This window comes from Xiphophorus maculatus, chromosome 22 (assembly GCF_002775205.1).
Source record: "Xiphophorus maculatus strain JP 163 A chromosome 22, X_maculatus-5.0-male, whole genome shotgun sequence".
Lineage (NCBI taxonomy): Eukaryota > Metazoa > Chordata > Actinopteri > Cyprinodontiformes > Poeciliidae > Xiphophorus > Xiphophorus maculatus.
The window spans coordinates 24,357,153-24,379,885 of NC_036464.1; the positions used below are offsets into that span (position 1 = coordinate 24,357,153).

The 22,733-nt window shown below is 42.3% G+C and overlaps 1 protein-coding gene across 2 annotated transcripts; it reads left to right on the forward strand.

Moving 5' to 3' along the window:
• Window positions 1-13,736: 13,736 nt before the first annotated feature.
• On the forward strand, window positions 13,737-21,112 carry LOC102237749 (fibroblast growth factor 8). Of its 2 annotated transcripts, none has more exons than XM_023327014.1 (5): window positions 13,737-13,912; window positions 15,487-15,523; window positions 16,467-16,647; window positions 18,161-18,267; window positions 19,983-21,112. In XM_023327014.1, the coding sequence occupies exons 1-5, from the start codon at window positions 13,800-13,802 to the stop codon at window positions 20,265-20,267; spliced, it is 723 nt and encodes a 240-aa protein (XP_023182782.1). In that variant the 5' UTR covers window positions 13,737-13,799; the 3' UTR covers window positions 20,268-21,112. The 2 variants fall into 2 exon arrangements, with proteins under 2 accessions (XP_023182782.1, XP_023182783.1); XM_023327015.1 differs by lacking the exon at window positions 13,737-13,912 and adding an exon at window positions 15,117-15,399.
• The last annotated feature ends 1,621 nt before the right edge of the window (window positions 21,113-22,733 follow it).

Genomic DNA, 22,733 nt, shown 5'->3' on the forward strand with positions numbered 1-22,733 from the left:
AACACTAACAAATAATTAAACATAAGGAACAAAACTAAAGTAACTAAAGGACTGAACTGAGATCAAACGGAAACAAAACTGACCTAATCAAAGAAAGAGACAAAGGAACATAGAATAACAAGGAAACTAGAACCAAACCTCAAACCAACCCAGAACCTGACAGATACTGTATATAGTAGCACTGTATAATTTGATAACAATTACTCTCACTGCTTTTTTGTAGTAATGACAGTATATAGGACTGGATATAGATATTCTCTCCCTAAAGTATATGCACGATGCGTGGTTGGCATCAGCATAGATAAGCATCATCAACACTGGATCAGCAGCTGTAGCAAGTGTGTGTGACATGTATATGTGATTCATTTGAATAAACTTTCATCATTCTGGCATTGTGTGTATATGGAAAGTTAATCTGCAACTTTCCAGATTAACTTTGACTGTACAGCTCGGCATATGTACATTGCAGAAACTGCCACTAGAGGTCACTTTTCATGCACCGATGAGTGCCTGCTGTCCCCAACCAGGAAAAGTGAATCTGTTTCACACGAGCCAGTCTTCAGTATAAACATTCCACGGCTCGCATTATTTGTCCGAGGGTCAACAAAGCAGTGACATCTTCTGTTTACTCTTTTCAATAGAAAACAAAGCACTGATGTGTTGTTAGATTTTTGTACAGTTTTCAAAAACCAGAAAACAAAACAAAACAAAAAAAAGACCAATACGCAGCTCAATACACAAGATGTCCTTCAAGTGTCTGTGCCTTTCTTTAGTGCAGAGGGAGTTTACCATGAAACCTATTTGAAGTCATTGTGCCCTTCAGCAGCTCATTGTATACTAGACCCTCATCTCAACAAGCAGCAACAGTTCGCAACTACCTGTAATGGTGGCCATCCTATCAAGACTCAAAAGGGAGAGTCAAGAGTTTGCCCCAATGCATAACAATGCAGCAGTTTCCCAGTTGCGACCCCTATGTTTGGTCCCTGGGGGACATAGTCTATTGACCTTTGGTAGGCTCTTTACAGTTCAAATACACACACAAACATTTGTAGTTTCTCCAGATTCTAATAATGGTTGGCAGAGCTACAACATAAGTCAAGGTGTTAATGCACTGAGGAGAATAACAGAATGATTGTTAATTATTTTTTTTACTCTTCATAGTCTTAACTAGAGGTAATCTTACTGGGAGGTAAATGTTTAAAACAGCAACCTGCTCTTTTTTAGTTAGAAGAATTACAAACATGTTCAGTTTTCAATAAGACTTTTATGGAAAGTCGTCATAAAGCAGATGCTCCAGTCACTGTCATTGTTAAAGTTTCTTCAGAAAGTTGCTATAGATGCTGATGGTTCTGGGCTCTCTTGTAGACGTCAGTATTACAACGATCCTGAAGAAGGCTGTGAGTGGAAACCCCCAGATGTTGTGTTATGGGCTGTGTGTGGTTGAGCCGAACTGCCAGAATCGGTTAACACTGTCGCAGTTGCGTGACGAAACCTGCGTCCTTTAGTTCTCGGCCTCAAGTCGTCCGCCCTTTCTTGTCACAACCTCTCTGTATGCAAACCCGTCGTGTGATTGGTCTGAATTTCTTGGGTGTGTTTATGTATGTGGAAAGAAATGCTGCACAACTTCAAGGGGCAGCTGTTCCATCTGTGCAAGGTATGACAGACTGTCGAGTGGCAGAGATATTCAGAACACGTTTTTTTTGAGGATCAATTTTCTTAGAGGACGTTGATGGTTGTTCATAAGGTTCTTCATTTTATGATACATTGTGCACAATGGCCACCGGATGTTTCAGAGCAGTCCCCAAAACAGTGGTTCTCAAAGATTTTCTGGGCCCCTCTACCCTTTACAATAAAATCCCCCCCCCCCAAAAAAATCAACTGACCACACACATCGTTCAGCCAGACATAAACCTATACACATATTTTGCTTTCAAACACCACTGAAGTTTATTTCACACTTCAGGTTGCAACAAAACAAACTATAAACCATATTTACAGTGAAACACTTTTGTGTAACTGTTTTTTTTGTTTTTCATTCATCCATACAGCTTCCCGAGCCCCCCTGCAATGGCACTTCGCCCCCGCAGGGGGCGCGCCCCACACTTTGGGAACCACTGCCCCAAAACAAAACCAGCTTTTGTTATCAGCTTCTTGAGGTTTTTTTTTATTTAAGTCCTGCTACCCCAATAGATGATGGCAAAAGAAACGGCGCTCTCTACAGATTTGTAGAAGATTTGCAGCGTCTTGCTGCAAACGCTGAAGGAGCCACTCTTCCTCAGCAAGAACACTGTGCTCTGCTTTCAGTTTTCACCGTTAGCCAGCAGTCACAAGAAATGCACTGTACGGCGCCCACCGCTAAATCCAAGACTGTTTCTCTCTTGAAATCACCGCAGTCACATCTTTTATAACCGCAATGAACAGAAATATAATCTTTCCAACTCCAAGCTTCATTTGTCTGGATAGGGAGTCTTACTCTTATTTCTCTTTCTTACAGCAGCAGGTGTAGCTAATGTGTTGAGAAAAATTAGGCAACAGCAAAGAGCCGTGGGACAGAAAAAAACAATGTCAGGAAATACATTACACTACAATGATACTGGGATTTCCAGAAAAAAAAAGAGGTGTAAATTTTCTCCACTGACGACTCACTTTGTAAGCTGGAGGAATCGGCGACCTCAAAGGTGTGTTGTGTTTTGAGCCGACTGGGAAACTGAAACCACTAAGTGCAGCAGATGTAGTTGTGTCTGTAGCTGAAATAGTAGCACTTCAACTCAGAATACGTCCCATAAGGTCTGGAACCAAAAGATCCAATAAAGCTGTATACTTGGATTGCAATTTAACATTTCACTAATTAATTCTGCAACATAGCTGTGACAAACAAACAGCTCGAATCTGTGGGGACGGAGGTGTGTTTAGCTAGCGTGGTGCAGCCTGGTCCACGTAGAGGTCAATGCACAGTGACCATCTGCAACCTGTGATTTCAGTGGCGGCCGCATTCTGGATCTGGCCCGGAAGATACAGCTGTAAGATTATGAGGTTGACCAAGGACAAACTCGAATCCAACAGCCTGTCAGAAACTGCTGTGTTGATTTAAGAGGTCCAGTTGAACTATGTGAAAATGTGAGACACACGAGACTACACCTGGCCGAGCCTTCAGAGCTCACCGTAAGGCTGGCTTACCTTTAAAACATAAACACACAGGTGTCAAACTCCAGTCCTCGAGGGTCGCTGTCCTGCAGTTTTTAGATGTGCCTCATGTACAAAACGCTGGAATGAAATGACTTAATGACCTCCTCCTTGTGTAGATCAGTTCTCCAGAGCCTTAATGACCTAATTATTCCATTCAGGTGGTGCAGCAGAGGCACATCTAAAAGTTGCAGGACAGCGGCCCTGGAGGACTGGAGTTTGACACCCCTGCATAAACATCTCTGAACATTTTTAATTCAAGTTTACATTTTACAAGCTTAGATTTTATGCTTGCACTTTTTTTTTTTTTTACTCTTATTTAGGATCGACAAGTTTCAGAACCATGCACCCCTCAGAAGGACGCGTTGACGAGACTGACTGAGTCAGTACGCACCTGCAGAGAGGCTGTGTATTCACAGTGTCACCTGGTCTACTTTAAAATGCTGGAATTTCTTGTCTGCAATACACTCTGTAGATGGTTAGCAGGGATGCAGACATTCCCTCTGTAGCAGGTTTTCTTTACACCTTGAACACTAAAGTCAGTCTCAGAAAATATTGGGGTTTTGTTTTTCTGTCACAATAATAACATACATGGATTAATGGATGGATAACCTGCAAGAAATCACCTGGTCGTGTCATTCTTTTCGTTTGTACTTTACGAAGCACATTGAATGGTAGTGCTAGAATTCTCTTGTTGCTGGTTAACATCCTCTCAAAGACAACCATAATACGTTTAAAGAGACATCATGAGCCCCATCGGTGACTGACCAACAGCGTCCTCACCCTCTGGCTCTAGACCACGTTCTTTTTTCCTATTCCAGCTCAATGTGTCTCAACTAGTGTTTTCCTCTTAGAGAAGCTCTGACATCTCATAACAATTTGTCTAAATCACAGCGCAAGCCCAGCGTAATGAGCAGGCCACCACAGTTATGCTGATTACAGCATCAGGAGAGACTCGTCGACCACAAAAATAACTGCTGGAAGCTGGGACAGTGGGTAGGAAGACAGTAAGACAGAGTAAGTAGAGGAAAAATATGTTGCAGAAATGTTTCCCAACAGGAAACAGTAGGAACAGTAGGAAAGCAAATTATTGAGTGGATCTTATTTGCCACCGTACCTCCGCTATTTATCCATGAAAGTGCAGTGAAGCCTGTTGCAATTCCAATGTTTATTCTAGTTTTTGACACGAATGAAGCACTATTGAGGAGGCCTAAACATATACAAAAACTCATCAAACTTTACCCAAAATTGCCTCCTGAGTGAAATTCTTGTATTTTGATGGCATTAAAAATATATGTATTTGTATAATGTATTTGTTTTATTTATTGTGCCCAAATAAAACAAATACAGGAAAAATGACCCAATTTCAACTACTTAATTATAAAACCCTACAGGAAATTATAAGTCAACTAAGCTCCAGTTCCTGCTGTCTGGATGTTTTATCCACACATTTCTTTAAGAAAGTCCTGCCTGTTATTATTAATGATCTGATCCGAATAGTAAACTCATCAGGCGTTTCCCCCCAGGCTTTGAAAACAGCAGTAATCAAACCACTTAGAAAAAAGAACAATCTGGACAAATCACTACTGCAGAATTACAAGCCGGTCTCCAACCTCCCATTCATCAGCAAAGTTATTGAAAAAGCTGTGTGTAAACAATTAACTATAACCAACCGCTTTGACTCTTTCCAGTCTGGTTTTCGTGCTCACCACAGCACAGAGACCGCCCTCGTAACAGTGTTCAATGACATCCATATAAATACGGACTGTGGCAGAACCACAGTGCTGGTTCTGTTGGATCTCAGTGCAGCTTTTGACACTGTTGACCATGACATATTACTGAGTCGACTGGAGAGTTGGGTCAGACTCTCTGGTCCAGTGCTTAACTGGTTTGAATCTTAGATAAAGAACAGGGATTTCTTTGTTTCAACTGAAAACTTTTCATCAAAGAGGTCAAAGGTCACTTGTGGGGAACCCCAAGGTTCAATCCTAGGGCCCCTTTTATTCAATATTTATATGCTCCCACTAGCTCAGGTTATAGCAGGAAATAATATTAGCTACCATAACTATGCAGATGACACACAGCTCTACATTACGATGTCACCAGGTGACCTTTGACCCCATCCAATCACTGAACAGATGCTTAGAACAGATAAATGTGTGGATGTGCCAAAACTTTCTCCAGCTGAACAGAAACAAAACTGAAGTTATTATTTTTGGACCTAAAGAGGAACGATCTAGAATTATAGATCTAGTGTCAACGCACAGCTTCAGTTATTACAACTAAAACCAGCGATTAGGCCCGAAACCTGGGAGTAGTGATGGACTCTGACCTGAACCTCCAGAGCCACATAAAGACAGTCACAAAGTCGGCCTTCTATCACCTGAAGAACATTTCCAGGATTAAAGGACTAAAGTCTCAGCCAGATCTAGAGAAACTCATCCATGCGTTCATCTTCAGTCGTATTGATTATTGCAACAGCGTCTTCACAGGTCTGTCCAACAAATCAATCAAACAGCTGCAGCTGATCCAGATGCTGCTGCTCGGGTTCTCATTAAACCAGGAAGATAGAGCACATAACACCAGTTTTAAAGTCCTCCACTGGCTCCCTGTAGCTCAAAGAATAGACTTTAAAATACTGTTGTTGGTTTATAAATCACTGAATGGCTTCGCACCATAATACATTAAAGATCTGCTGTTGTTGTATCAACCTTCCAGACCTCTCAGGTCTTCCGGTTCTGGTTCTGCTCTGCATCCCCAGAACCAGAACCAAACAAGGAGAAGCAGCTTTCAGCATCTATGCACCACAAATTTGGAACAAACTTCCAGAAAACTGTAAAACAGCTGAAACACTGACTTCTTTTAAATCTAGACTAAAAACGTTGTATTTGAAACGTAATCAATTACAAATTTATTGATGGAACTTGACTTAATGTCGTGTTTTGATTATTGATTCTATGTTGCATTGTGTTTCTGTGTTTGATATGATGTAAAGCACTTTGAAATGCCTTGCTGCTGAAATATGCTATACAAATAAAATTTGATTGATTGATTAATTGATTGATTGATTGATTCACTCACTCAATATCCCAGGTTTGTTTGTGGTTTCATTATGTTGCAGTATATGCTTTTTAAGTCTAACACTACTAAACAATTAAATAAATATGAATGCTTCATTTTTTTATGAGGTAAATTTCTGGTAAATTATTTGTCGGTTTCTTTCATTGCTCACCGTTGTTCGTCCCCTTTAGATGCTGTTGCCAGAACAACATTTTGTTGTGTGAGAGGAGCCGGCCCACAATTTCCTATTTAAATTTGCATCACCAGGTACAAGTAAACGGACGGCTTGTTTGCATTGTATTGTTGTTATTTTTTTAAGTTACTTTCTGAGCTGCCTCGCGTTCGATGTTTTATGTAAGTCATTACGCAGATTTACTTATGTAGATCATTTATCTGCAAATCAGTTTGATTAATAATCTCATTTCTGTTTGCTTGTTTAGATTTAGTGTTTGGTTTGACCTGTTTTCTAACGGTACAATCTAACGCAGTGCAGAGATGCTGCCGATTCTACATTAAAAACCAGGAAGATTTTGGCTACAGATTGATGCCAGAAAACAAAAATGTCAAAGAATATAATTCACTTCAACAACATCAAACAGATGGCTGACGCTGATTCCTCATCACATCCTCTGACGACTCTACCTCACACTCTGCCCCTGCTCTTAATGTATTTATTGATGAAACATCTTAGCCACTCTGAGTGTTTCTCTCTCAGCAGTAATGCAGTGTCACTTCCCATTAGCATAAGGCCTTAGCTAGAGATGGATTGCCTCTCTGCTGGTCCCATCCTCCAGGTGATTGATCTGTTAGCAGCGATTTCCCTTACAAACCTTTGATTAAGTGTTAGTTGTCTTTGCTTAAAGGGACCGGTGTGTGGGTGTGCGTGTGTGTGTGTGGGGGTGTGTGCGTGTGCCCGTGAGCTGTGTGACTGGAGGCCAACCCTCAGCGCCCTCAGCTGGATATCTTTCAGCTCTCTATTTAATGCTGTTCTTTACATATTCATTTTTACCACTGTTAGAAAACCACAGGCTGCCATACTCTCCTTGTGACGGTGCACAGCGGTGTGTGTGTGTGGGCGTGTGTGTGTCTATGCATTAATGTGAGCATCACAATTTGCATAATAGCAGAAAATAATAAAGCATTATTGATCGTCCTCTCGCCATGATGCATTCGATGTAGTGTGCATGATTCGGATCAGGAGGTATTTTAGAATACACACTGCATCCTACGAAGGGTTTCAGTGGCTCCGATTTTTGTTCTGTGAGCCTGTTATCACTGACACTTCCCTTTGCTGTACCTCTACCTGCATGTCATATCACAGTGAGCCTGTTGGGGGGGGGGGCGGGTATATTGTCAGAGTTGTGTAAAAACACAGAAATACAAAGTCACAGAACACACAGTCAACAATATTACGTCTTGCCGTCGTTACACATCAGATTGTTGATTAATGTTTCATGATTATGTTTCAAATGCAACTCTAAACAGCTGGGTTTTTAGTCTGGATTGAAAGGAACTCGGAGTTTCGGCTGTTTTGCAGTTTTCTGGAAATTCGTTCCAGATTTGTATAGGAGCAGAACGCTGCTCTTCCATATGCAGCATTCGTACATTTCTTTTAAAAAAAGTCAAAGACCCCTGTTTCACCAGGGCCCTTCAGAGCAGAGTCTCTACCGAGCGCGTTTGTGCATAAATCTACTGCAGTGGTGCCGATGCTTAAACCAGCCTGTTATCACAGACCCTTCTCTTAGCTGTGAACACAACTGAAAATCATTAAATAACGAAAATTAAGTTAAAAATAAATTGCAACACACTCCCATTTTAGTCTCACTCTGTTAACATCTGACACATCCACCAAGCACTATGAAAGATGTGAAACCAACCTTTGTACACACAACAAGCAGGATTCAGAACGCTAACTCTTCAATCTCAGATAGACGGAAAAAGATCTTGCCCAATTGTACCAAAAGGCTGTAGGAGCCATCCAACACAGAGATGAACGGACCCCTACAGCAGAACAGAGCCCTTCATTCAGGAGCCATTTGCTAAGGTCCTGTCCATTCTCTCTATCATGCGTATCTCTCTCCATTTCGGAGTGAGAGAGAAGCGACGGCTGTGTAGATAACAGAGTCTTGTGTGCTGCGATTCAGGACATTTGATTGGCGCTTGGGGGTCGGGTTGATTGATAAGGACGCCTCCTGCTATCCCACCGACAGCTCCTGTCAGAAAGCCAGCTTGTTTCACATCAGATGTATTAAGAGGTACATCATGCTTCCCCACCCCCCAATACACACACACACACACACACACACGCCCACGCGCCCACACATGGCAGCACTAAAACACGCACACTCACCGTGAGAGGAGCCAAAACAATTAGCTCATTCATTCGTTTAACTTGGTTTTTATTTCCGAGTGCAGAAACTTAAAACCTGAGATAGCCGCAGTTACGAATTTATGCTTTGTCAGATTAATGTGACTTTTAATTTTGTTACTGTAACCTCTGCAGAGCTGTGTGTGTGTCAGTGCCGGTTTGTTGCGATAATAAAAAAGCTTTTAGTATTAGTATCAATAAGACATACTGTATGTCTTGAGTGTTTCAAAAATGACACGAATGTAACAATTTCTTTCTACTTTTTTTTTTTACACAATGACAAGAACCCACCTTTTACACTCACAAGAATGTTGACACATGTAAGGTAAAGTAAAGCCATTGTTTTACCATCAATGTTTTCTCTGATTGCCACAGTGACAGGCACCAACGACCTTCAGGCCGCAACTCTTGGAAACTTCTTCTCGAGTTCAAATTGTGCATTTTAGTTTAATTCTCTAGTTTTAGTCTGGTTCTCCTTTGCGTTTTGTGAGTTAATTAGTCTCCCTTCCTGAGTTCCCCCGCTCAGAACCGTCGTCTGACAGTTGTTCCACCGTTCCTTAATTAGGCTCACCTGGACCCAGTGCCACTCTCCACACTTCCCTCAGTTTATAGCTCTTTGGATTTCATTGTTCGGCCTGTGTCGCGTCTTGTTCTCCTCATCCAAGTTCAGGTTTACATTGTTCTCAACATAAAAATCTTAATTATGTACAATAATTCCAAAATAATTGGATGTTTTCAAGCCTTTGTTTGAAAACATGTGTGGACTGAATAGAGGTGCGAGAGATAGGGTTAGGGTTAGGGTTAGGGTTAGGGTTAGGGTTAGGGCTAGCTGTCTCCCACATTAGGTAGATTGGCTTTTTTAAAATGAATAGTTGTTTTGCATGGCTCTGGGATGGACAGGTGACTTGTCCAGGGTGTAAACTTGCTGGATAACCACCAGCTGCATGGCAACCCCGAATAATTAAGCAGATATGGCTACTTGCTGGATGTTTGAAGTTGAAATTACAAAATGTTTTCTTACCAATTCATTGGCCACCCAATTTATCGAAGGCGATTGCCTAAATTTTGAGAGATTGGTGATCTGTTGATTCTTACATGTGAAGCCGATCTTTTCCTCCAACCTCAACTACCTCAGCAAAGGTCTAAAAATCAACCAATGTCCTCTTCTGCTCTCCTGTGAAAGAGGTTTGACTGAGCGACAACTCAGTGGCTTTCTTGCTATATTTAGCAACATTTCAGACAGGAAAAAAAATTGGTATTGGCCAAAATTGGCATCAGCAGTTCAGGCTTTGTAAGGATTGCTAATCAGGGATCGGCCAAAGAACTGCAATCAGTGCACCTTTAGTTTTCTTGGATGGTGTTGATTTCAAATCAGGCACTTCTTTCTTGGTCACCATCTTCTCAGTCCTTGGTGATGAAAGAAATTAGACTTGTACACAGTGACACCGGTGTTCAGGCAAGTCCTGTTACTGGGCCTGAGTGATAAAGTCTTGGTGGTGGCCTATAGAGTTCTATGTGATTTGTACACTAAACTAGAGCTTTGCGCACAGACAGAAAATAGCCTTTATAGCCTTTCTGTTCAAATAAGGCCAGGAGTAGACTTGGTGTCAAATAACTTAAGTGTTATTTTTAGCTTGCCATAAAGTTAACAGGTGTTACAGCTTACTGTCATTATTATTATTATCTAAACATGAAGGACAGCGTACTCATATTTGTGTAGAATTGCATATATTTAATAGCAGCAACTGTTACCATTTGCCTATTTTACACTCTACTTTTAAGCATGATAGATAGAAATTATATTGGTAAAAACAATTACAGCTTCTGTTGTCGTGGTTACCTGGTTAGCCTCTGAGGAGGACAGTGTAATCTCTGACAGTAAAGATTCTGTTCATGCTGACCATGAGAGCTTCGATGACCCGGCCAACTGTAGGAAACTGGAGGTCTGTACTGTATCTGATCGCCGTGTCTCTTTCCAGTTGTTGCTAATAAAAGAGGTTTTATGTCTCACTTGTATTTTGTAATTGATCAATTTAATAATTAAACATCAATGTGATTTTTTTTCTTCTCCAAATGCAGTGAGGTTTGGACCGTCACCCTGCTCAGAATAATATAATTAACCAGAGTGGGGTTTTTTTTGTTTTTCATTGCGTATGCAACATTTGTCACACTTCACTGTACTGCTCATTTAAATAATTCCTTCATCGGCAATATATTGGCAAATTAAAAGCACTTTGCCCCACAAGTCGATGACTTTTTTTTGTTTGAGGTGTTTTGCTGGACAATATTAGAACACATCTGTGATGTCCAGCTCTATAAACGCTGATGTAGCAATTGAAATATTGGCCTATTTCCCTCTCACATGCATGCATATCCTTCCTCTAAGTATTTTGTCAGACCGTTTGCTGCATACTTAGGTTTGAAGTTGGTATCTAGACAAGCTTTGTTTGTGTGCGGGGTGTGAGTATGCGTGCTGGTGTGTGTGTGTGTGTGTGTGTGTGTGTGTGTGTGTGTGTGTGTACATGCGAATCAGCAGTCAGAGTTCTCACACACGCTGCTTCACTCAGGATCAGTCCCATTTGGTGGTCATCCTCTCAGGAATGCTGACTGAGGTCAGGCTGATTTTTGGTGTCAGTATCACTCGTCATGATTGAAAATACTGAGAAAACTGGACCTAACCTATCTGTTGGACTTCACCCTCACTCACTCAACTCTCATTATATTTACCACTAGTGGCTAATCTTCACAGACTGCACAGAAAGGATGTGTGTTATTTAGTTGAGTAAGATTTTTGACATTTTGAAAAATCTATTCCAAGTATTTGGTTTTTGACAAGGATTTAATTCTAATCTGTTTATAGGAAATGGTCAGCATTGGTGCTTAAAGCCCAGTGGGACAACGGCAGTTGTGGCCAAAAACACAACAATTGATTGTTCATACTTTTTTACACAGTGTGGCTGCAACAAAATATTGTGTGTTAAACTTTAGGACCACATCACCTATAAATCCCCAATAGGCTGTGGGGAAAGATGGGAAGACTGGTTAGATGCTCATCGTAACCCTGGTCACACTTGTGTTCTAGGAAATAATATATTTAAAAGAAAAACAGAAAACAAATAGAACTGCTGGAAAACAGAATTAATACGATTTATAAATGATTAAAATAATGATTAGAGGCACATTTAAATTAATTAAATCAGCATCTTTTCTCAAAATTGGAACAAACACATGTGCCATCATGAGAGTGTCAACAACCGTGTTTGAGTATTTTGTAAAAAAATTTTTAACCAAGAAATGACATTTACATTTGCTTCTAAAGCTCCATGGGGTTCCATGGTAGATCAGCCATTTTCAGGCCTCCTCCTCTTCAAAGATGTTCAATCAGAATCATTCTGAACTTCAGCTGGTGCCACTGCAGGACGTTCACAGAGCAGTTCTAAATTCTCCCTTTAAATCGAGGCTATGTGCTTTCAGCTGATCCTGTTCCTGCTGAGAAATGAACCAGCGGAAAGTCAAGAGGAGCAGGTTTTAGTCCAGGATGTCTCTGTACGCTGTTGTATTCATTTTTCCCTCTATTTTGACTAGTCTGCCATCCTCTTCTGTTGCAAAACATCCCCCTAACATGACACTGCCTCCACCGTGCTTCACTGTAGGGATAGTATTGGTCTAGTGATGAGCCATGACTGGTTTCCTGCCAACTGGAAGCAGAGTTCCCCCCCCCCCAGGAAACTTGGTGGTGGGGCGCCGAGGCAGTCCACTGGGTTTTTGTATTAAAAGATGTTAATCTGTCAGGAAATGTAACAGTTTTACTGGGTAATTATGTTACTGGAAAGCATTGCCGACAGTACCTAGACCCACAACTATACACACAAATAAAAGGATTAAACAAATTTAAATATAAATTATTTGCACTTCTTTTAAGTCCAAATTAAGTCATCAGTTACAGGATCTAAAAACACAATGCAATGCCTATCACATTTACAACCGGCCCGTAGGATAAATGAATTAAACAGCTGCCTAGCAATGCTAACATTTTAATACAGATCACCCACATAGAAATTGAACATTTGTTTGAGGATATAAATGCTGATAAAAAAAAATCTGATTTAATGGTTTCAGCATAGATAAATGAAAAGATTTAAAATTGTTTAATATCTAAATGGAAAATCTTAAGGCGCTGACAAGTTCACCCTGTAAAAGGTCAAAGAACAATCTCCAAAGTTAGTTTAGTTACCGCAGCTACAATCAGATGCTGTGAGTTTAACCTTTAAGTCTGAGCTCTGTTTGCTTACAGCAAGCCGAGGTGAGTGGTGGAAGTTCGTCCTCAGAGAGAGCTGAAGTGAGCTGCGGGTAATGAGGACGACGGCTGAAACGAGAAGACCCGGGTACTCTGACCCACCAGAGCACCTGTGGAGGCGTCCGGCCAGCCCACCGGAGGAGCTGTGAGGAAGAGGTGAGCGATGAAGCAGAGGCGCCTGGAGCTGACGGTGGGTGACCTTGAACCGAGGTGGACTGCAGTCGAGGTGGAGGTGGACCTGACAAGAATACAATCCAAGAACACAAGTCGATTGATCCATAAACTTAGGAATATAATTGTACAAAAAGGCAAAAACATTTTTTTTTAAAAATCATCATTTGTAAATAGCTTTGTAAATTGACTCAGGTAATCTTTATAGGATGCTACCATTGGTTTTAGGGTCACTGAGAGAACCAGAACCAGATCTCAAAGCAACGTACAACAACACAGCAACGACCCATATTGATCGAGAATCTAACCTTCAATCAGATCACACTGTATCACCGTCATCATGTGGAGACGATGCAAAGCAACTGTAATGTTTCCCCTAACAGGAATAAAGTTGCCGTTGACTAGTTTCCGCTGCTGATGTTGATCTGAGACTGCACTTATTAAACAGACCAGATGAGAAGGTTGCCATGGGGATATTGAGATCAATGAACTCTACTCTGGGAGACCTGCCACTGGTCTGATCCTGAACACAGTGGAGTGTGAGTGCCACACACACTGCTCTGGTGATTCTGCCAAAGGCCTGATCGCTGTCACCAGAGCGCCCACTGGTGTTTGACAGGGGAAGGACGACTCTGCGCGGTCAGCGCGTTAGATTTCCTCCGCCTTTTTTGACTTGTTGGAAACTAGAGCCACAGCCGGGGCGATTACAGCCGATAACAAATGTCACTGTGCTTGTTTAGCCGACCTGGGTGTTCTGGTGAGCCTTCAGATCAGCCGTCACTCCTCTCCTGCCTGAACGTGCAGTGTGACGTAATTATGCCAGGATGGAAAAGGTTCGTCCTGTTATCCCCATTCGTCACTCTGGACGAGGTATTGTTTATTGGGCGAGAGTTTCTCTGTCTGCTGAAGCCGGGCTGGGTCGAAATCAATCAGTCCTAAAAACCACAATGATCCGTTACCTTTGGGTAATTAAGGATTAATTAACGATAATGAATGTGTGCGATTCTTCTGGGTTAGAGCAGAACTAATTTGTAATCATTCGGGGCTTCCAAGTGATTTCTGCAGACTTTGAAGTGCGAGCGAGCCATTCATTCATTCATTCATTCATTCATTAATTTATTTATTGCATGGCGGTGAGGGGTGGGGTCAATAACGCTAATCGCCTGTAATCCTTTCAAGGTCTCTCGCTTTGAGGTGCCAATACACAAGCTGACCATATTCAGGACCGCGCAACCCTGGAGGAAGAAGAAGAAGAAGAAGAAGAAGAAGAGAAGTGTGGGGGTGCGGGAGACAGGTGGTGGTGGTGGTGGTGGGGGGGGGGGTGGTCGACAGTTTGCGGGGTCATGAAAACCACCTTTGCCTCTTAATGTCAATTGATGCTTCCAGAACCGGGCACACCCTCATTAAGACCAGACCCTGGGTCGTGTTGGACCGGAGCAGGCCGGGTTCCTCCTCGCTTCTTTCTGCTCCGGACAGCTCCCCAGGTAAAGGGGGAGATGACAAAGGGTGGTGGAGGGGAGAGAGAGGAGGGGATTGAAGAGAGAGGACGGGGGTAGATCAGGGTATCCGCTTTTGTTTTGCAGGAAAGAAAAAAAAAAAAAAGGGGGCTTGTTCTTAGCGGAGCCTCCTGGGTGTGTGAGCGCGGTGTGGGATGGGAGCAGAGACAGGAAACGCGGAGCTTCCAGCCTTCAGTCCTGCCACAGAGCGCAGCAGCAGCAGCAGCAGCAGCAGCAGCAGCAGCAGCAGCAGCAGCAGCAGCAGCAGCAGCAGCAGCAGCAGCAGCAGCAGCAGCAGCAGCAGGGGAAGCATCCAATCACAGCGGCAACACTGATGAGACGGAGCTCGGTCGCCTCACACTCACCTGAAGGCCGCAGATGAGGACGCGGTCCTGGAGGAGCTCCGCGGCGCTTCATCCAAAACTTCTTCTTCTTTTTTCTTCTGCAAGTGCACTTAGACTTTCTTCAGCCGTGACTCAAGTCATCGGTTTTACTCTCATCGGTGATTTTTTTTTTTTTTTTTTTTAATCGTTATAATTTTCTCTCTTAATTTGCTGGGGGGAGAAAAAAAATGCAATGGGCGAGCGTGAGCCGCGCCGTCAGTACCGCTGACCTTTGGAGGATTTCTCTGTAATCTGTTGGACTTGTCGACTCGACTGGAAGCTTTGGATGAGCTTTGACTTCTGCGAGCCCAAAACGGACACCTGCCAGTAAAAAAAAAAAAAAAAAAAAAACCCCGGAGGGTTTGTCCAACTTCATCATTCCATCTATCCATCCATCCATCTATCCATCATGGGGGCCGTGCCATCCAGACTCGGCTATCTGTGAGAGCTTCCCTCCGTCTCTCCTGTCTCCGCTGAAACGTCGCATGCCTGAGTGAAATAACCAACTCTCCGCTTTCTTCTTTGTAGATTTCTGCACCTGTTTGTGTTCTGCTTCTATGCCCAGGTATGTATCTTTAAAAAAAAAAAAATTTAGATTTTTTAAAATTTTATTTATTTATTTATTTATTTATTTGTTTATTTATGTATTTATTTATTGCAAGAGCCATTCAAATATAATGCAGCATTGGTGCACCGTAACATTATGTGATGAAACACTATCTGATGGCTCCCACGGCGGACAGCGGGGCTCACTCCGGCCCTGGCAGACGCTCGGCGGCCCGTCGGGCAGGAGGAAATGATTTAGTGAGAAAAGAAAAAAAAAACAAAAAAAAAAAAAAAAAAAAAAAAATGGCATCAGGTAGTTTGCGGCTTTATCCTGAATTTGGATGATAAATTCATACTTATAGGCCTAGTAAGCCGATTCAGTGCGTTTTCACGCGAATAATCCAACATTGATTCAACAAAATGTTTTTCTCTCTCTTACTCTGTGTGTGTGTGTGTGTGTGTGTGTGTGTGTGTGTGTGTGTGTGTGTGTGTGTGTGTGTGTGTGTGTGTGTGTGTGTGTGTGTGTCTGCGTGTGTGTGTGTGTGTACACCGAGGCGGACATTCTCCTTACGCACAACCTGTAATCACAAAGTCCGTCCCTTTGGACGCGGTCACCGTCATCTGGCGGACTCTCTTCTCTAAGTTGTCATAGCAGCTTGTCAAAAGCAAAAAAAAAAAAAAAGAAAAAAAGAAAGAAAGACAAAGAAAACAAGTTTTTTTTTCTCATTACATATAACATTTCGTTGAAAAATGCTGAAAGTCCTGATTCTAATCGTACATAATTGGATCTGTTAAAATTCCTAGAATGTTTTTCAACAATTTTTCTGTTTTGTGCGTGTGTGTGGTTTTTTAATGTTTTGTTTTGTTTTCATAAATCAAATACTAAAATGGCCTAGGAAGCAATTGCATAAAAAAAAAAAAGCAAGCACTGATAATTGTGATGCCGTCTTAATTTCTGACAGGTAACCAATCAGTCCCCGCCTAATTTCACGCAGCATGTAAGCGAGCAGAGCAAGGTGACGGACCGGGTGAGCCGCAGGCTGATCCGGATCTACCAGCTGTACAGCCGGACCAGCGGCAAGCATGTGCAGGTCCTGCCCAACAAGAAGATCAATGCCATGGCCGAAGATGGAGATGCGCACGGTATGACTATTGGTTTTTGTCACATTATATATATATATATATATATATATATATATATATATATATATATATATATATATATATATATATATATATATATATATATATATATATTGTATTCATTTGCAGAAAATGTAAAATTGTCAAAATAGCAAGAAAAGATGCTGTACTTTCAGACCTCAAATAATGCAAAGAAATTTTAGATTTGAAACAACAATACTAATGTTTTAACTCAGGAAGAGTTCAGAAATCAATATTTGGTGAAATAACCATGAGATTTTCCAGTGGGGTCCAGTGCAGTGGTTTCTTATTACTTTTTTTTTTTCTCCCAGAGCTGTATATGGATTTGTGTACTTTCAGCCAGTAACGTGTGCATGAAAGAACTGAGAAGCCTTCTGATAGCTTTTTGAATCAAAGTTTATTTTGGGTTCATCATTCAATAACCTAAAGGTACAAAAGCCATTAGCGACCCAAGTGGAGGGAGACGTTCTGACGTATGCCCCGCAGGTTATCTTTGGTGCTAGAAGGTTGTCTGCAGAGATTCTATATGTCTGGAAGAGCCATTAGATGTTCTGCCTCCTGAACATTTCCTGCATAGCTTATCTTCCCTCTCCACCCCCACCTTTCACACTCACTTCTTGAAGCAGGCCGGGCAGTGTCGTTGCACGCTGAAATCCGCGTGGCTAAAGAAATGCAGAGGTTAGCAGCGTGCTTGGTGTTGCTTTTAATTCAGAGGTCTCTGTACAGACCTATCTGCTTGCCGGATGTGTTAAGCAGCAGGAAGTGTGATGGAGACGTTATCTCCAACATTTTGGTTTTGTTGGTCAATACTGTGCTCTGCTCTAACTGCTGCTTCTGACCTCAGCTGGAACTCGTATTTAAGTGGGTCGGCCATGACAGTCCTCACTTTGGTCTCTAGCTAACGGTTTCATCTAAAGTCTCGGAGTAGGTGTGATCTGTGAAACATCTGGAAAAGCAAGCTGTAGATATATACGGAGTAACGTGGAACCGAGACAGAATACAAGAAGTTGCTTTTCGTTCCAAAAAGTCTTGACTCCGTGCCTGTTAGAATCCTGTCATGCTATGGAGATAAATGCGAAGGTTTATGAGTGAGGGAGGCGATTGCGGGGATTCTGAGCGACTCCTAGAATTGTCTCTTCAGCTTTCAAAGAATCAACAGGCACATGGTTTTATCATTCTGTGGGAATTTCAGCTTGCATAAATCTCCAGGAATGCTCCCATAGGTTTTACCCAATGTATGCGTGTGTGTGTGTGTGTGTGTGTGTGTGCGTGTGTGTGTGTGTGTGTGCGCGTGCGTGTGTTTGGGTATGTTTGTGTAGATCTTGAAATCCTCTCAAGCGGTCGTTGTCGTTCATGCACGTTTTTCTTTCTTACAGCATAGGACTCACTGATTTGTAATATGTTGAATTTTTCGGAGGAAATTCAAAGTGGGCTTGCTGAAACCTCCGATGCTTTGCTTTCTGAACAAACTCATCTTTCTCGTCTCCCTCAGCGAAGCTCATCGTAGAGACCGACACGTTTGGAAGTCGAGTTCGCATCAAGGGAGCTGAGACGGGCCTCTACATCTGCATGAACAGGAAGGGGAAGCTCATTGGCAAGGTGAGGACAAAGGCCGGCCACCCGGCAGACCCCTGAATGTTTAGGTGAGAGTCCATGTTGAACTGTTTGGACTAGAGAAATGACAACGGTTAGGGTTGCCTTGGGCAGGATAACCTGAGTGAACAGGGTTAACGTGTCACTATGGTGAACTGCTGAAGATCCAAGAAACAAGTAACAGGTATACTGTTAGACGATGGCCTGCAGAAGGCAGTGTGTTTTATTTTAATTTACCCCCTCCTTTGGTCTTGTTGTAATAGGGGTCACTCCTTTTTTTATTTGTGTCAACTACCCCCCTGTCCTTAAGAGGTTTCTTTCAATTAGAAGAAACATGACAGGCCTTTGAGGGGTATTATAAATAAAATGTATTATTTTTATAATTCTAATAAGTTTTAGTCCAAAAGCAGAAACAATGAACACACTATACTTTTATGTCAATGCGTTCACCCGGCGGATCCCTAATGAAAGCACCGAGAGGCAAATGTGGAACAGACTCAGGCTGCAGTTCAAGCATTCAAAGTGTCCATATTGGAGTTTAGTTTGGGATCGGCACACGATGCTCTGTTGGTGTGTGTCAGAAGCTGAGATTTATGCCAGCGCCCTACTCTCACTGCGACGGGCTAATAAACAGATTCCCCCACCTTTTCCCACTCACCCTCCACCCACCCAGCACCCTGCCTCAAACACCATCTGCCCCAAGCTTCCATCCCAGTCAAAATAGACTCCGGGCTTGGTGTGTGTGCGTTTGCGGGGGTGCGTGCGTGTGTGTGCATGCACGCATGAGCAAGAGACACAGAGAATGAGCATGCGGTTTGGGACGGATGTATGTTTGTGGGTTCATCTTGGCTATTTTTAAAGCACCCTTTGCCCAAAAAGGTGGGTGGTTGTTACAGTGGACCAGAGCGGAGCAACTTTACATCACCTTACTGTATGTTTTAGTTGTACATGACGGCTCATGTCAGTTACTGAAGATGACACAACATTCAAACTTTAACCAGAGTTTCCCTCAGTGTATTATAAGCCTGGCGGGCCACCAGGCTTTACTCATGCCCCCACCAGGCTAAACATTGCTTTTTTATTTACTTTTTATTTGTATTTTTATACATGCTTGCATTTTTTAAAGTTTTTGTAGTTGGTGTTCAGGTGTTAATCCTCCAATCTTTGAATAAGACATAATTATCAAGTGATATTTTCAAATTTCCTGTCAATTTTAAATGTTTTTTTTTAACTCAAAAAGACAACAGGCCACTGGATGAATGACTGCCCTAGCACCCAGCCACCGGGGTTAGCAAGATTTCTGGCGGAAAACCTGCCGTTAACCGTCTCTGAACTGTTCTGTTGGTCTGGAGTGCATTCAAAATCAGCATCAGAGCATGGCTAAGATATGTTGGATTTTATCAGTGGTGGCTAGATTTACCCACAAACACACCGTAGATAAAACTGGGAGTAAACCTAACACTTCATGTTAATAACGGCCTTTTAGCAGGACAACCTGCATCTACCCTAAAAGCTTCGTAGAGGTACAATGAAGGCGGGTGAAGAGTCGCTGCTTGCTGACAGACCCCATCACTCTCTGATCTGTAATGACTGTAGCATCTGCTCCCTGTGTGTGTTTCCATGTGCACGCGAGTTAGCATGTCCAGGTGTAGCCTTTATATATCTGTTGTTTCCATCTGCGAATCTTAGTCAAGGACTTTTTGTAAATGACTTCCCTGCAGGAAAACGGACAGGGCCGCGACTGCATCTTCACCGAGATTGTCTTGGAAAACAACTACACAGCCCTGAGGAACGCCCGGTACGACGGCTGGTACATGGCCTTCACTCGCCGCGGACGGCCACGCCGGGGCTCTAGGACACGCCAGCATCAGCGTGAGGTGCATTTCATGAAGAGGTTGCCGAAGGGGCAGCAGCCCACCCATCCAGGTCAACATCGGCCTTTTGACTTCATCCACTACCCTTTCAGTCAAAGGACTAAACGCACACGGTACTCTTCACGGCACTGAGGTGGAATTGAAAGACCCGAAAACAAAAAAAGGACAAAAGAACTTAAATATTGACTGAAGTACCGAAACATTACGTGTCCCTCTCGAAAACGAACCTTTAGATATTTTTTTTGTACTGTATCTTAACTCGTAGCCTATTTTCAAATGTTCTCAAGTGAACAAAGGAAGTTCATGGACATAAAAGAATAAGAAAACATACATATTAAAATCTATTTTTGTACTCCAGACTTTTTTTTTAGTGCTGAGAATTTCTTTCACGGCCCCGTCATTTGTCTCGTTTTCAGCATCTTTGTAGTGTGTGTCGTTTTGATTTGTTGCATATCATTTTAACTAGAGGAGACTTTTTTTAAATTCTTTTTTGGACTTTCGCCTGCTGCTCAAGGAGACTTGAAGGACCCTGAGCGGCCGCACTGCCAGGAAACGCTGAGTTTACGGACACACTGTGAGACACGACACTGCAGAGCGCAGGAAGCAACAGCACAGGAAGGAGGGGGGGGACACTTTGGTGTTCAGGCTGTGTGCCAGACGTTTCGTCTTTACTGAATTCATTTAAGCAAACTGAGCGCTCATAGCATATTATGGGACGATGTGGCAGCTATAATTTATATTAACAGGTTTCCTGATCTGACTGTAGTGACTCATGTACAAAATGTGTTTACCCCCTTTCCTGCCCCCTCACCTTATGGGTTCTTGTTTCACTCTTAATGTCTGTTTTTATACATATATGAATATATTTTTTATTTGAGGATGTGCATAATAATTTTAAAGATGGAATATTTATTTAAGAGGTGTAACAAATGTACATTAGGACACTGACATTAAACTCCTGTTTGATACGTGCTTGCTTGGGACTCGTATGTGGAAAATCTTCACAAATCAGTACACAACAACGAGCCGCGGCTAGCCCACCTTTCTGTCCTTCGAGCACAACCTCAATGAAAATATATATATATCTTTTAAATCAACTGTACCTTCAGCCTAAACAGTGTGCCGCAACGATGAAATGTTACAAGACGTCAACACGAGATTGTCTTCGTCCTCTTCACGTGGTTGAAAGGTTGTCTGAACACGAACATGTCATGTTAGTGAACATCATGGCTGTAAAAGGAAGGCAATAATAAGAAGAAAGTTGTTGTTTTTTTTTGTTACTCCATCGACAGTTTATTGCTAATTTTATTAATAGTACAATTCTTATGAATATTAATAATTACCTAAGGTAAACGTTGATGTCGTTTTTTGTTGCTCGACAAATCGCTTCCTGATGGACCAACTGCTTCGATGTCTCCCAGTCCTCACCACAGAGGTAGCACCAAATACATTAAAGGTCTGCTATTATTGTATGTTAGTACAATCACAACAGATCCTTAACTCGGGTCTAATGGTTCAAGTAAACTCTGCATCCCCAGAATCTGAACCAAATAAGAAGATGCAGAGTATGTGTTCTACGATTCCCTGACCCCTATCTCACACATGGACTAGTCTACTGGTGTAAATTAGCACTAAAGCTATAACCTGGTATCATCTCTCCCTTTCCAGGTTAATGCATATTACACGCTGTCCCAACTAAAACTAGACTGATCTGAAACTGACTTCCAGTAAACTACAAAAATGTTGAAACACTTCCTTTAAATCTATAAAGCAAATTTTTTTTTAGAGGTGTGTTTGATCAGTGACAACTGGAACATCATCAGCTGTAGTCTGTCTTTCAACCGCTGCCCTATAATGTTTTTGCTTGTTTGTATTTTATTTCTTTTTGGGCATTTTTCTTTTGATTGTGTAAAAAAAACAACAAAAAAAAAAACTACATTGCCTTATCCAGATCGACTGTGTGCATGCTTTGTCTTCTCACACCCACAGTCAGTCATGGCCAGTGGCGAACAGACACTCACACTGAGCCGTTCGCCACTGTGAGTTTCTTAATGCAAAGGGGAGTTTTCCTTTCCGCTCTCGCTGCATTGCATGCTCAGTGTGGAGGATTGCTCCGAAGTCACTGACACACTGCAGGTGACTGTCCACTGTTGCTGCACGCTTGTGCAGGAGGAGCAAACGATGCAAGTCAATGGCTCCTTGCAATCCGCCGGGTTTCCTCAGTTTGGTCCTTAGGCGTTCAGTGGCCTCTATCATTCATTATTGGAAGACGTTTGGAACCAGCAGGACTCTTCCTAGAGCTATAGCCAGCTGTCTAAACTAAACGATCAAGGCAGAGATCAGGGCAGAAGCACCCTTAGTCAGGGCGTCGGGAAAACCCAGCGATCTTTCCTCATGCTGTCAGAGATCCAGCATGAGGAGACAAAGATCAATGTCTTTAGTGTGAATACCAGGGGTTATGGTTTGGAATAAACCAGGCATGGCTCATTACCAGGCCAACACCAGTCCCTACAGTGAAGCTTGGTGGTGGCAGCATCATGCTATCCAGGTGTTTTGCAGCAGCAAGAACTGGGAGGCTAGTCAAAATAGTGAAAAAAA

Coding starts and splice junctions, on each gene's coding strand:
- LOC102237749 (XM_023327014.1), top strand. CDS start 13,800: ATGTCACTGTGCTTGTTTAGCCGACCTGGGTGTTCTGGTGAGCCTTCA. Junction 13,913..15,486: donor ATTATGCCAGGATGGAAAAG/GTTCGTCCTGTT, acceptor TCTTCTTTGTAG/ATTTCTGCACCTGTTTGTGT. Junction 15,524..16,466: donor TGTTCTGCTTCTATGCCCAG/GTATGTATCTTT, acceptor AATTTCTGACAG/GTAACCAATCAGTCCCCGCC.